The 14168-nt window shown below is 37.8% G+C and overlaps 1 protein-coding gene across 13 annotated transcripts in view; it reads left to right on the top strand.

The window, feature by feature from the left end:
- The window catches only part of SMARCA2 (SWI/SNF related BAF chromatin remodeling complex subunit ATPase 2), a 115214-nt gene that overhangs the window by 16987 nt on the left and 84059 nt on the right, over window positions 1–14168 (top strand). For 12 of the 13 annotated variants that reach the window (XR_012671066.1, XR_012671067.1, XM_075138246.1 and 9 more), the window contains exons 3-6: window positions 349–472; window positions 5892–6221; window positions 7178–7279; window positions 9497–9746. Coding sequence is in view for 11 of the 13 variants with exons in the window: in XM_075138246.1 (XP_074994347.1) it covers window positions 349–472; window positions 5892–6221; window positions 7178–7279; window positions 9497–9746 (806 nt within the window). In the remaining 2 variants the exon portion in view is untranslated. The remainder of the gene's footprint in view (window positions 1–348; window positions 473–5891; window positions 6222–7177; window positions 7280–9496; window positions 9747–14168) is intronic. The other variant, XM_075138249.1, reaches the window with a different exon arrangement.

The raw sequence follows: 14168 nt of genomic DNA, 5'->3' as shown, positions 1-14168 counted from the left end.
CACAGGCTGTACTTTCATAAGTTGGTGTGTGTTACACTGCCTTGTAATATGAGGCCAATACGGTTTGTGTGTTTGCATTTGGACGGTTTGCCTCCCTGGCATTGCCAAACAGTTCATAAGGAGAAAAAACAAAAAGGAAACAGAGGGAACAAGCAGTCTAATGGTACTCTGTGCTTCCCCAAATGTCTGATTCCCGGGGTAAAGGTTCCCATTGTATTTATTTTTAATGACTGCTAAGAGAAGTTTGTACTCTTTATGTATTTGTTTAGATTTTGAGTTAAAGTCCTTTGGATTTTTATAGTGGATTTATGTACTATCTCTATATAAGTACTTACTTTGTTTTCACAGTCCATTGATGGCTTGCACGAAAAAGGAATGGTTGAAGACGTTCATTGTGGCTCCATGAAGAGTATGCGACCTCCTCACCCTGGAATGGGCCCACCTCAGAGTCCAATGGACCAGCATAGCCAAGGTTTATACATACTGTGCATCTATATGATTTTGGGGCCCCTTTGTTCCATGAAGAGTCAGTAGTTCCATATAACAGATTTCCAATTATTTCCTTTCAGCTTTGTTTGGAAAGGCTGAGCTGATATCACAGGGCAATGTGAATAACTGAACCCCCTTGCTTTCTGGAGTGTCCATCAGTCATGTATTGGAAAAAAGCTAAGGTTCAAGTCTGTGGCTGGCGCAAGTAATCACAGATTTCGGTTCACATCTCTCAAAAAAACCCACCTAGTTCTTTCCTATCTTATGTGGCTATTGTAAATGTAAATGCATTAGAATGTGATTTACTTTAATCCTGTGGTGAAGGAATGGTAAGAGAGAAGAACCCAAGCAAATCTGGAGAAACCTTCTTTAATATCTATAATGTTTGGTCATTTTGGTCAAGGGCTGATCAAAGTTCTTTCCAAAATTTTTTATGCCAGAAAATAACTCTTTTTGCCACATTGCTACATGCCTTCTTTGTGTCCTTTCGTTTGCAATATGAGAGGACATGCATTCTATAAGCAGCTCAGTATGTTGGAGATTTAAGTGGTAATACCTGCTAGTATTAATTAGTTTAGCAGATAAGGCTTTGTATATGGCATAATTAATTATATCACAGCAACACCTGAAGAATCCCAACTGAAATTAGGGTCTATGTTTATTACATAGGATAAGAGAAATGCTGGAAGGAGAAAGCATGTACAGATCAGCAAAATAACTCAGCTTGAACTGCTTTGTGACTTTTCAGTGGGCTGTGACTGACACCCTAGTCTGTAATTTGTCAGCTGAATCCCTGGCTGGGACCTTGAACATTAGAAAGTACTGTTTTACCATTACACCCTTCAATATCAGTTAAGTAAAATAGAACTGACTTTGCAGGGGCAAATTCTCCATGAGTTCATACTTTTCTACTGATTTCAATGAGATGCAAGCATGGTCTTCTGAGAGCAAAATTTTACCTGACTTTGCATTGAGAGACACTCTTTTGCTTGTAATGAACTTGTTCCTTAAAATGAACAGGGTGTTTAGTCTGAAGATGAAGATGGGTCCAATTCAAACATAATGTGCTCAAAATAGAAGAGCGTAAGTTGCAAATGCTTCAAATACAAGTAGCTCTGAGTTGTTTTCTTCTTTCCTGTGCTGGCTGAGATTAGAATTCCAGGTTGTGTTGCTCTGCAAAAAGATGATTGTCTTATTAGCAGCTGTGGCAGGCTAAAGACTACAGACCTCTGGTCTGTTTTTGGTGTATGGTGGCAACTGTTGAAAGGTAAACAGAGAATACCGGAGTTCTAATGTAAGCAGGCTTTTTAAAGAAATGGTTAAAAAAACCCCACAAGTTCTACTATTCTAAATACTCTACTTGACATTTTAGCTTTCTTTGCCTCTATGTCTCCTTTTTTTATTCTTACACAATTATCTTTTCACAAAATATGATGATGACACTTGAGCCTATTCTGATGTTGGGGAAAGTCCCATCTGCTGCCCTTGTACTTTCTCCCCATGAGTGTACATAGCCAAGATAGAAGACCAGGTTTTTTAATAGCCTTTCAACATATTGGCTACTTTCAGTCTGATTTACCATGGGATTAGAGTCCTGTAAGACAGCTGTGTTTCTACAAGTTTTATGGAAATAGGCAATGAGGTAAAAGAGAGTGAGCTTACTCATGCCCACGCTCATGGGGAGAGGACAGTATGAGGTCTCTGAAAATCTGTGGAAAGATGCATGGTGAATCTTCTAATCCTGAAAAAATCTTCAGTTGTGTTTGGTACACTGTTAGAAACCAAGACTTACTATAAGAGTCACTTCCTTGTATATTCTTAGATGTCTGATAGTTGAGCTTATGTTGTAGTTATGTACAATTTTTAACAATATGCATGTCAAATAGAAATTGCACCTCATTAGTTCTAGGTCTATTTTTTTCATGGCTTATTGTTTGTAGGCCTCAAATTGAAGTAGACAAATATATGCACTAATTAGTTATCATTTTCGGACATTTGCTGGAAAGTAGCTGAAGAAGTTCAAAACCCCAGGGAATGGGTGACCCTAATCTTCTGCCATCACTTGAAAGCATAAGCAGAATGGCCATGTATCCGTTAAATGTTGCTTAGTCTAGCACTGGTTCTGGGTAAAATCAAAGAACATCATCTGTCTTTTAATTCCGTATGACCTTGTCTATAATTCAGGTCATTGAGAATAGTTTTATGGAAAAAATCATAGTATGGTTTGGGTTGGAAGGGACCTTTAGGGGTCACCTAGTCCAACCCCCCTGCAATAAGCAGGGACATCTTCAACTAGATCAGGTTGCTCAGAGCCCTGTTCAACCTGACCTTGAATGTTTCCAGGGATGGGGCATCTACCACCTCTCTGGGCAACCTGGTCCAGTGTTTCACCAACCTCATTGTAAAAAATGTTTTTGTCTGAATCTACCCTCCTTTACGTAAAACCACTACCCCTCGTCCTTTCGCAACAGGCCCTATTAAAAAGTCTCTCTCCATCTTTCTTCTAAGCCCCCTTTAAGTACTGAAAGACTGCAGTAAGGTCTCCGCGAAGCCTTCTGTTCTCCAAGCTGAACAACCCCAACTCTCTCAGCCTTTCCTCATAGGAGAAGTGTTCCATCCTTCTGATCATTATTGTGGCCTTCCTCTGGACCTCTTTCCCATACTGAGAACTCCAGAGCTGGATGCAGTACTCCAGGTGTGGTCTCACCAGAGCAAAGTAGAGGGGCAGAAGCATGTCCCTCGACCTGCTGGCCACGCTTCTTTTGATGAGCCTAGGATACAGCTGGCCTTCTGGGCTGTGAGCGCACGTTGCTGACTCATGTCCAGCTTTTCATCCACCAGTACCCCCAAGTCCATCTCCGCAGGGCTGCTCGCAATCCCTTCATCGCCCAGCCTGTATTTTCAAATTTAAAAAGGAAGATTTCCATATAGCATCACAAAATTTATGTTCTGTAAATGCCACATTTTAGAGCCTTTACAAGAAGTTTGGAAGGCTTTTCTTCTTTCCTGAGATATTTTATTGGCATTTTATTTTTATTCTTACTCTCGTCAAGCCTAGTTTCCTATTGCCAAGAATCCTAATGCACAGGACTTTGAGGGAGAGAGAAAGTGTAAGTAATATATATCCAGAAAGCTCAAAAAATGCCTGCTTCTAAAAACTCCTCTCTACAAAACATAGTCACAGACTTGCAGCTGGAACTGTCAAGACTGGAAGCAAGTGCTCAGTATCTTACACGATAGTTTTAGATTTTTATAGTCCAAATGGATTTCAAGACCCTGGATCTGAAATCTATTAGTGATTAAGGAATATATAACTTGGACAGTATAACTTGAGGAGGGAAAGAAACCTTTCTTTGAAACAATGTAATTCAAAGTAGGTGCTATTTAAAGTAAATTCTGAGATTTAGCGATGTAATAGTAATGGATAAACATTGCAATAAACCCCATTTTATAGTATAAAACAGTAATGCAGTTGTATATTTTGGTTTTTGTTGTGGCATAGTGGTTGTTCTTTTAAAGCAGTGTGCTCAGCAAGAGGGATTTGTACCTTCACCTCTTTTCTTAAAAAAAAAAAAAAAAAGAGGCCAAAGTAAGTTAGTGGAAGGAGATGAATAAGTGGAGTAAACTCATGGTTATTTATCATAGCTTTTATCACCACGAATGGATGTATAAACATTTTTTTAATTGACCTAGTAAATAACTTCAGTAATTCTAACTTTTTAAGGTTTCTTTCTCCCTTTTCCTTGAACTCCTTACCTCACTTCCCCATTTTTCTCTTGAACTGTTTAATTCTCCTTATTCTCACTAGAGTCTTCTTCCTTTCCTGTCATCATCTTCTTTAGTTACAAGATGGAACTCAGTTTGTTTCTGTCTTGTCTTATCTGATCTTTCCCATCACAAAACCATTTTTTCGCTACTGTACTTCTACCTCATTTTCCTTTTTTAAAAGAGCTGAAATCCTCTCTTCCTCGTCCTTTATCGCAGACATTTACAACCTTTACTTTATTGTAGAATATTTTCATCCCAGACCTCAGCATTGATGGACTTTCAATTCTTTAGCACTCTCATCTATCCACTTGTATAAATTCTAGTGACTTACAGCTGCTGTCATCTCAGAAAAATTGAGACTACTTTGAGACTTTGCATATGTTGCCCTTACTGAAGGGCCAGTAAGAACAGTGAAGTTAAAGAGAGGGCAAAATTACTTGCTTCTGTGATCTGGACTACGTATAGATGAAACTGATGTAGTTTCACTTTAAAGTGTCAGGAAGAGTGGAGGAAGAGTAGATTTGGTGTCACAGAACCATGAACTGTGGCATGAGCTTTGGAGTGCAGTGATCTGTGGCTTGCTAAAGAATATGGAGGTGAGCCAGAAGATTTATTGGGTTTTTTTTTAAAGTTTTTTTAGGCTTTTCAAATTGATAAGAGCATTATTTGTGTTCCACACTACCAGTGTGAAGTGGGTAAATACTGTTACCTCTTTATCACTCTTGGTGGACATCTTTAAAATCTGTCTGTTGTGAAGGATCGTTCTTCATATTTTTTCTCTGACATGCTACATATTCTTGGAAATCTCACCAAAAATCTATGCCATCTCTTTTCATGGATGCATTGTGAAGCTCAAGGAGATATGTATTAAGTGTAATTAAAATTCAAACTTAAAGCCACTGCATTCATAAGTGTTGTAATAAGATATAAGCGCTGTTTGCATCAGAACTGTGCTTGCTCTCCTGGAACTTTATAGAGTAACACAGTCTTCAGCAGCTTCTTCAGAAGGTGATTTTTGTGCTTGCAGTTGATGTTCCAAGTTCTGGAGCACCCAGATGGTAGAAGGTATTGAACCAGATGGTAGAAGGTATCTTTATCTGCTCAAACCTTTAATCTGTATAAATTAAAGAGCAATTGTATAGAAATTGAATACCATCTGTTTCTATTTCTCTACATTTGTGAGTTTTGGCAAAGAGGGCCTGTATCTGAATGAATATTCCGTGATGTGTGTGCATCAAAATAAATTTAAAAGATTAAGCTGTAAAATAGGCAGACTTCACTACATGTGTTCCACAATGAAATACTTGTCCAACATTCTAGTGGAACAGTACCACATCCTGATGCTTCTGTATTGTATTTCATGTTTCAGTTTGTTTTACTCGAAATGTGAGGGTAATTGTTATTTTTAGGAATTATTGGACTATATGATCATAGTTCTCCTCAAAGAATAGCTCATGAGGCTATCTTGATATCACAGGGAACTTCAGATTGCACTTTTGTTTTTGCAGAAAATACTACAGCTATTCTGACTTGAGAGAGACATTTTTATACTCTGTTTACTGTTAAAGAAACGTGATGGAATTTAGATTTGACTAACCAGAGAGGTAAGTTTGTGATCCTCTTGTGTGTTCTAGGTTATATGTCTCCACACCCATCTCCATTAGGAGCACCAGAGCATGTGTCCAGTCCAATGTCTGGAGGAGGACCAACTCCACCCCAAATGACTCCCAGCCAGCCAGGACCCATCATACCAGGAGACCCACAAGTTATGAATCAACCTAACAGAGGTCCTTCCCCTTTCAGCCCTGTACAGCTGCATCAGCTGCGGGCTCAGATTCTAGCATACAAAATGTTAGCTAGAGGTCAGCCTTTACCAGAAAACCTCCAGCTTGCTGTTCAGGGCAAGAGGACCCTGCCTGGCATTCAGCAGCAGCAGCCTCCCAGTGCCTTCAATAGACAGTCTGGTAAGTGAATCCAGGCCTTGTGTCATTGCTCAGGTAATTCTTGAAGTTCTGTCTGTGGAAAATGAAGAAATGTGTGCAGGGCTGTAATTTGGGACTGTATTCTGGCATTTAAGTGAACAGCAATGTTTGGCTTTAAGCTCGAGCAAGTGCATAAAACACATCTATTATTAATTGGATATTGTCAAAACTGAAATAGAAGTGATTTCACTGTGCAGTACTGTGTCCCTCCTGATTATGCTTGACGTTTTTTGAATGTTAATCATACTTTACTGATCGCAATTTTACTGTTTTTCTTAGACTGAATTTTCAGTCCCCTGTCGCTATGCGGAAAAGTAGATAAAAAAATCTGGAGCAAGTTGACTGATCATTGAAAGTTGAAAGTAAAGTTGTTGAAAGTAAAACAAAGCACACATAGTGTGCTGTCAAGTGAAAAACATAAGGAAAAGAAAACGTTCTTATTTTTTTCTCCTAATGATAATAGGTGTTACAGTGTAGTAAGCAAGCACATTTTGGTCCTAAGAAAACCGTGTTACATTAAACTCCTTGCACTTGTTAGTTTCTGAACACTTCCATTGCTGAGTTTGCATTAGAAATCGAGGGTTAAGATGATAGTATTTTCTTTTTATCAATTAATTAATTTAATGAAATTTAATTAATTAATATTAATTATTAATTAACTATTAATTAATATTTTCATTAATGATTTTAATAGTTTCACTGGTCACTTCAGTTCGGTGGATATGGCTTTGCTACTGAGTAAGGTTTTTTTAGGAGACATGATTTTAATATGCTTCATTACATATATTTTTTTCACAATAAAATCTACTTAATTCCATATTTAATGAAGAAAAATACTACTCGCCTGAATAGACTAGCATGCTAGAAAGCAGAACGATTTTTGAATACTTGGAAATGGTTTGTTTCTTAATAAGTTTCTTTCCTCTGTCAAATTGCAGGTATTGGGTTACATACAATGAGTGGTGCTGCAACTGGAGGAGGGCCTGCTCCAGGGATACCTGGACATACATCTGCCATTACCCCTAAAACTTGGACTGAAGGTATAGTGGAGTATAATGCTAATTTTATGTCATGTAAAGAGTTATGGTTAAACAGTGTGGGTAGAGTTTGGGGAAAAGATGCAGGGGAAGAAAAAGGGGGAAGGTAAAAAGGCATGCAGAAAAATAGTGTAACGTCTACTGTGCCTAGGACTTGAATCAAGGAGAGTCTTAACAATTTAGTCATCCGTGAATGACCTGACCACACAAAATTACTGCAACTGTTAGGCAGCCTGAACATGAAGCACCTCTTTACAATCAGAATGAAATATGTAAACTGCCTGAGGGACACCCATAAAATCTACTTAATAAGTTATGTTCTGAGCATGCATCAAGCTTGTCTTTCAACTGTAGTCTTTGCTACTGTAAACAAAAGTTTTCAAACTGTGGTAGAATTAGGCTGTTGTTTTTTTTTTTTTAAATAGGATTGCTTTGAAAGTTCAGTGTAGTCTTTGAGATCTAATGAACAGTGTAACTTTTTTCCCCCTGCGTGATAATAAGGTTTTGAACCAAATCATTCAGATTTGGGTTTATGGACTGATTTGATTGTTTGAAAGTAGAGTGGAAGAAGTATTGTATTGAAAAGAATTAGAAGTCCCTAGTAATATATATGGTTTGAAGTTTTGGTGGTTTTTTAGGAGAGATTTAAAAATAAATACAATATTGCAGGCTTGCGAATAACAGGCTTCTCATACGGTAGAAATGTTATGCTATGTTGTTGCTTGTGGGTAAATCTGGGGACAGTGATGGTGATCGTTGATGTCATAAGAAATTCTCTGTCAGTGGTCAGCCACTTAGGGCAACATAAAAAGAAAATGAAGTACTAGTATGTAATCAGATGTAGAATTGCTTTTCTTGGAATATTCCCAATGAATACTTATAAATTGAAGAGGAGAATAAAGAAGGGGAAAACTGTTTCTTGAGAGGTTGTATGTATGAATTTACCAGGCACAGTGCCTTCTAGCTCAAATGCTGCTACTAAAAAATGTTGGCAGGCATACAGAATTGCTAGATGGATAGTTTTATCTAAATAATCCAGTATGTCGTAATAATATATCTGTACTGTTTAACTATAAGCTGCTTACTGTTTGTCTTTTTTCATCACTGTGTTTTTATGAGAAAAAAATTGTCTGTCCTTGCTGTATCTGTTTGGAGGTTTTATTTGATGTATTTTTAAAGATTGTGCCTATTTCTTTAAATTTTTTTTTCATTCATTACGCAGTTGTTCGTGGTAGTGTTTGTTTTACAGTTCAATTTGCATGATTCCCTGAAAACTGAGACTACACAGAGGCTTTTGGTGGGCTTTCTTTTTTTCCTTATGGAGTTTGATGCAGATGTGTGAATGACAAATGGTGATCTCTGAAGGAGTCTTTTTATCTAGATTTTAGGATTTTGGGTTTGAATTACGGTTGATTACAAGATTGCAGGTGTACTTTGTAGTTGTTTTTCCTAGCGTTAAATTGCTATGACTCCTCAGACAACTAAGTCACATCTTTATTGTTGCAATGTCTGTTGTCAGTGATAGTTTTTGAACATCTGAATGCATGGGTGACTTGTCATAATGGCATATTGAAATCTATGACTCTTAGTGTCTATAAATGGCGGGTACTATTTTCATGTTAACTGAGGTGTTAATTTTCAAGACTATTAGAATGCTGTGAGATAAAACAGTAATCGAATTCCTGGTATTGGAAATACTTAAATACAATTAATAGGAGATCGTAGCGAAACAAAGGCTATTTATATATGACAGGTACTTCTAAGTACAGTTGTAGAAATTTTAATATGGCTATCTAGTTCTGATAGAGCTCCAAAAGCAGACTTACTTGTGCTTGTTGTCAGATTGTGATTATAGATGCCTTCTTCTAAGTGGTGCAAGGATAGTGAACAAGAGGCAGAATTAGATGCTACACTTGCACAAAATGAGTTCTACAGCTGTTTTACTTCTTCTAACGCTAGAATTGAAAGTTAGCACAAATGGGAAAAGAAATAGCATTCATCATAAAGTTTCATGTGTTTTGTTTTTCTTTGGACCACTTCCTGCAATGTATGGTATACTTGCATTTTAGTATGTTTTTTTAAATACGGCATGTAGTCTGTCTCAATGTGCTTTTTCTGGTAATTTTGTACCTTAGCTTCATGTTCTGTCTTCAGAAGGCGTCTTGATTTTCCTCCTGTGTTCCATATTTCATGTTATGAACAGTACGTTTTATGATTCAGGCCAAGCGCCGGATATGAGTGTCTCCAATGCGCAGCAAAAGCTTCCCGCGCCACCCCCTAGTGGGAGGCCTTCTCCTGCCCCCGCTGCTGCCCAGCCTGCTGCCGCCATGCCTGGGCCCTCTGTGCCACAGCCACCGCCTGGACAGCCTTCACCCATTGTTCAGCTGCAGCAAAAGCAGAATCGCATCAGCCCTATCCAGAAGCCACAAGGATTGGATCCTGTTGAAATACTCCAAGAACGTGAATATAGGTACAGGCCAATAACAAGATTCAAATGCATATGCAGATTGTTGGTTTTCACTTTCTCCATTGAAACTCCTTGCAATCAACTACTGTAGTGACAATAGTATAAGCTGAGTTTCCAGGGGGAGACCACGTCAAAGAGAAGTACGGAAATGTCAAACCAAACCATGATTTAATTCTATCCCAAGTTACGAACTAGTTAACTAGTTAATGCCAATATCATTGCAAACCAGATAAGTTTAAAGCAGGCTCAAGGACTCTGCTGGGCTAGTGTATTACTTGGATGTTGCAAACACTGGAAGCTAGGAAATCAAAATCCTTGTAGTCTACAGAGAAACCAATTCAGTGCAGGAAGTTTTCAGAATTAGGAACAAAAGGCATGTTAGAAGAGAACAGTGGAGGTCAAAAGGCTGGTGAGTTAGTGGCCACAGCAAAAACAAGTTTTATTAGTGATGATGGGATTGGCTGGACTACCAAAGAGCAGAGAGAATATTAAGGAGGTCACAGGCAAGATCAAAAAAAATGGTTGCCAGCAAGCATGATCTTCAAAAGTTGCCTTCTGAGTGCCCTAATCAGATGGTGAATTATATTCATTGCAAAGTATAGAGGATGACATTTCTTGTTCAGTTAGAAAGAGACTTCTTCCCTCTTCCCATCAACAAGGCTATTAAACAATTGACCTTGAGAATCTGCCAAGCAGAAGGATCCTGACCTGCACCTAAAATATGTTCCTGATCATTATCAGACAGAGGAAAGAAACTGCACTTAGCATATTTGCTTGTTTTGGATTGATGATGCATCTTCCAGTTACTATAACAATGAGTTTGTTGAATACTGCTGGAATTTGATTTTGCTTTGCATACCAGAATGCTTAGAACTGTGGAAGTCTTTTAATTATTTAAAACTGTATAAGTAATATCAGACAAAAGCTTTGAAAAAAGCGGGTTAACAACTTTTGTGCTTTGGAACAGTGCTAGACTTAGCTATAGGGAAGTTCACTACAGAAACTTGATGTATTCCCATTTTCTTCATAAAAAGGGAGTAGAAAAAAGCCAATATAAACATTTGTATCCTGAAACCAGTGAGGTTAGCTTCATGAAACAGTTGTCTCTTGAGATCTCTTGGTAGTTAACTTTTTTAGTAAAGGGGCATTATACTTTGAAATACTTAGAAAACTGTTTGATTACACATTTTCATGAAGAGACAGAGTTATCACATAGGTATTTTAGGGATTCATATTTCAAACATATAGGTAGACCCAAAAGCTAAAATTTTGGTATACTGCCTTATTGTGGGAAAGCATGAGCTTTGAATTTGATTAAGTTAGGGATTCTTGAAAATTATAGATTAGGTTTACTCAGTGACTGTACTGGTTTTGGCCAGGATAGAGTTAAATCTCTTCATAGTAGCTAGTATGGGGCTGTGTTTTGGATTTGTGCTGAAAACAGTGTTGATAACACAGGGATGTTTTTGTTACTGCTGAGCAGTGCTTACACAGAGTCAAGGCCTTTTCTGTTCCTCACACTGCCCCGCCAGCAAGTAGGCTGGGGGTACATGAAAAGTTGGGAGGGGACACAGCCGAGCCAGCTGACCCCAACTGACCAAAGGGATATTCCATACCGTATGATGTCATCATGCTCAGTGATAAAACTGTGGGGAAGGTTGTCAGGGGCCCACTGCTCAGGGACTGGCTGGGCATCGGTCGATTGGTGGTGAGCAGTTGTTTTCATTTGCATCGCTTGTCTTTCTTGGGTTTTATTTTCCTCTCTCTTTGTTACTTTTTTCTCTCTTTCCCTTATGATTTAAAAAAAATATTATTTCTTTTTAATTATTAAACTGTTTTATCTCAACCCATGAGTTTCTTTCTCACTTTTACCCTCCTGATTCTCCCCCCCATCCCACTGGGGTTGGGGGGCGAGTGAGCGAGCGACTGTGTGGTGCTTAGTTGCTGGGCAGGGTTAAATCACGACAGTAACCTTGAACATGGTGTTTCTGGACTAAAGGTGTGAAGTGTGCTGCTGAGGAGACAGTAATTTAGTGCTAATTCATGAGCTACATGATAAAAGGTTAATTGCTGAGGCGTTTGGCCATTTATTTTGTTGTATACACCCGTCTCAAGTCGTAATGGCAGACTTTTGGAGGAGAATACGTGCTACTGCATACACATGTCCGTTTCTTAATGGATCATGTACATGATTTATGTGTTGAAACATGTCTTACTCATAGAACAATGTTGTAAACATGAAATACTTTAGTTTTTGCTGTTACAAAATTATATCTAATTTTTTTTTTTCAGTGATAGCAATTCTTTTTTTCTTTCATTGTTACTAGGAAGTTACGTAGTTTGATTCATCAAACAATTCATCACATAGGCACTTAGAAGTACAGTGTAGCGTTCCTATTCATTAACCACGTTAAATAGACCAGTATAGACAGTGAAGCAGTAATACACCTATTAACATATTGTGGGATCTGAAGAAGCTTTGAATCTAACGAAACAACAGCACACTGCTTTTTCTCCCTGAAAAGCCTTGGTCTGATTATAAAAAAGGCTCCGGTGTATATTAAAGAGAAAGAAAATGGAGAGTTAATGTTGCTGTCAAATTCACATGTGCTGAGAAGTTATTTGCAGCGTATGTTGATTTGAGATGAGATTATATGATAATTGTTGTTAATCTCTGTTTGACTAAAGGTGGATGAAAAGAAACTTATATTGATAATAATTTTAAATATCTAAGAAATTACTAATATGTGGAGAGCTGTTAAACTTGTGTTCCTTGAAATCTGGCCAGAATGAAAAATTCATACCGTGCTTTTATAAAACTCTCCTTAACACTTTCTTCAAAATAAAGTGCTGCTTTTTAATCTCACTGAATACATCTCTTAAGGCTAATAACGTCTGTAATTTAAAGTTGTTCTATTATGTGGAAGGGCTTTTTTCCACCTTCTCATTGCTAATTAAAAAAAGTACACTTGCTAGTGTCCTGTAGATTGTCCATGGTTTCTTTTTGTTTTCTGCAAAGTCTCTTCTTACGAATCTTCATGGCTTACTGCATGGCATGCATGCCAGGCAGGTTTGAACGTGCAAACATAACCTCTGGTGTTGACCCCGGTTAATGAGGAAGAGGTGTGCATCACTTGTTTTGCAAAGAGATCTCTATGTAGATGCACTAGCCACTTTCTGCGTGGATGAAGATAAATTGCTGAACTGCGAAGATTAATTAAATATATCCTTTAAACGGTGAGATTATATCCTTCAAGTGTTTGTAAAAAGCATCTAGGAAACTTTTTTTCTTTGGATTCTGTTTACCTAATAGCTAGTAGTATTTTTCCGTGAAGATAGCAATAGTCCAACAAACTGCAGTCATTCTCTTTAAAGACTAGAAGATGGCTGTGCTCAGAAACACCTCAAGTAGTTGTTGCATTCACTTGAGTTGGGATGTCTGTCATGAAATTCTTTTAAAAATCGTACTGATTACTCAAGAAAATACTACTGCTATTACTACTACTGTTAGTACCCTAGACAATATAATTAGTACTTCTAGGAAAGTCTGAAATAAAACTTAAAAATGTGTTCCTTTTTTTTGTTTTATATGTAATCCATCTGGCTGCTGTCTTTCATTATTCTTCCATATGTGTGCTGTAGATTTTCATTAGTACTTGAACTTTTTTGACCAGGATTTTATTTTAATAGAGAATGGACCTGAATTTCAATGAGAGTTTTCTGAGGTAGTATCTGTACTGACTTAGAAATACTGATATTTTTTTTTTTTCCTATTCCTTCCCTCTGGCTGGATCATAAAAGGAGGGTAATCACCCACAAAAACATAGAAGTGTCATTGTTTATAGCTTAGTGCAGACCTCTGTTTTTGCAGTCATTTCAACATATGGAGGAAAAAAATTAGAGGAAAAGGAACCTGCCTTATAATTTAATGATAAAATTTCATGTGCATTTACTTTCCCGTTAGTATGAAAAACTTAACTAACCTTCATTCTGCTTCAATGTTTTGCTCTCTTGAGGACACTTAAGTTAGTCTTCTGCAGTAATGCAGCATTACCTCCTTTCTGTTGTTCCAGGAACTTCAGAAGTCTTTTGGTAATATAAAAAAATGCATAGTTTTAGGAAATTTAGGAGTTCTAGGAAGGAGTGCTATTACAGAATAGATATTGTCTGCAACTGTACAAGTGATTCCAGTTGCCCTTCGGATTATACATAAGTCATGATGCATGCAGTTACTGTGAGATACTAGTATTTTGATTTGTTCTGACTCCATATATCAGGTGCAGCCATTTTGCCTGATATGTGATCTACTTTCCAGCTGTGAGGCTGGCATGTCAAGTGTATGAGAGTTTATGTCACTGTGCTGATACTGTGGAGTGATGAGGGGGCAAAAGGGCAGGGGAAGAACGATCGCTGTATGCAAAAAAG

This window comes from Calonectris borealis, chromosome Z (assembly GCF_964195595.1).
Source record: "Calonectris borealis chromosome Z, bCalBor7.hap1.2, whole genome shotgun sequence".
Classification (NCBI taxonomy): Eukaryota; Metazoa; Chordata; class Aves; order Procellariiformes; family Procellariidae; genus Calonectris; species Calonectris borealis.
This window is presented reverse-complemented; position numbering and strand designations above follow the sequence as displayed.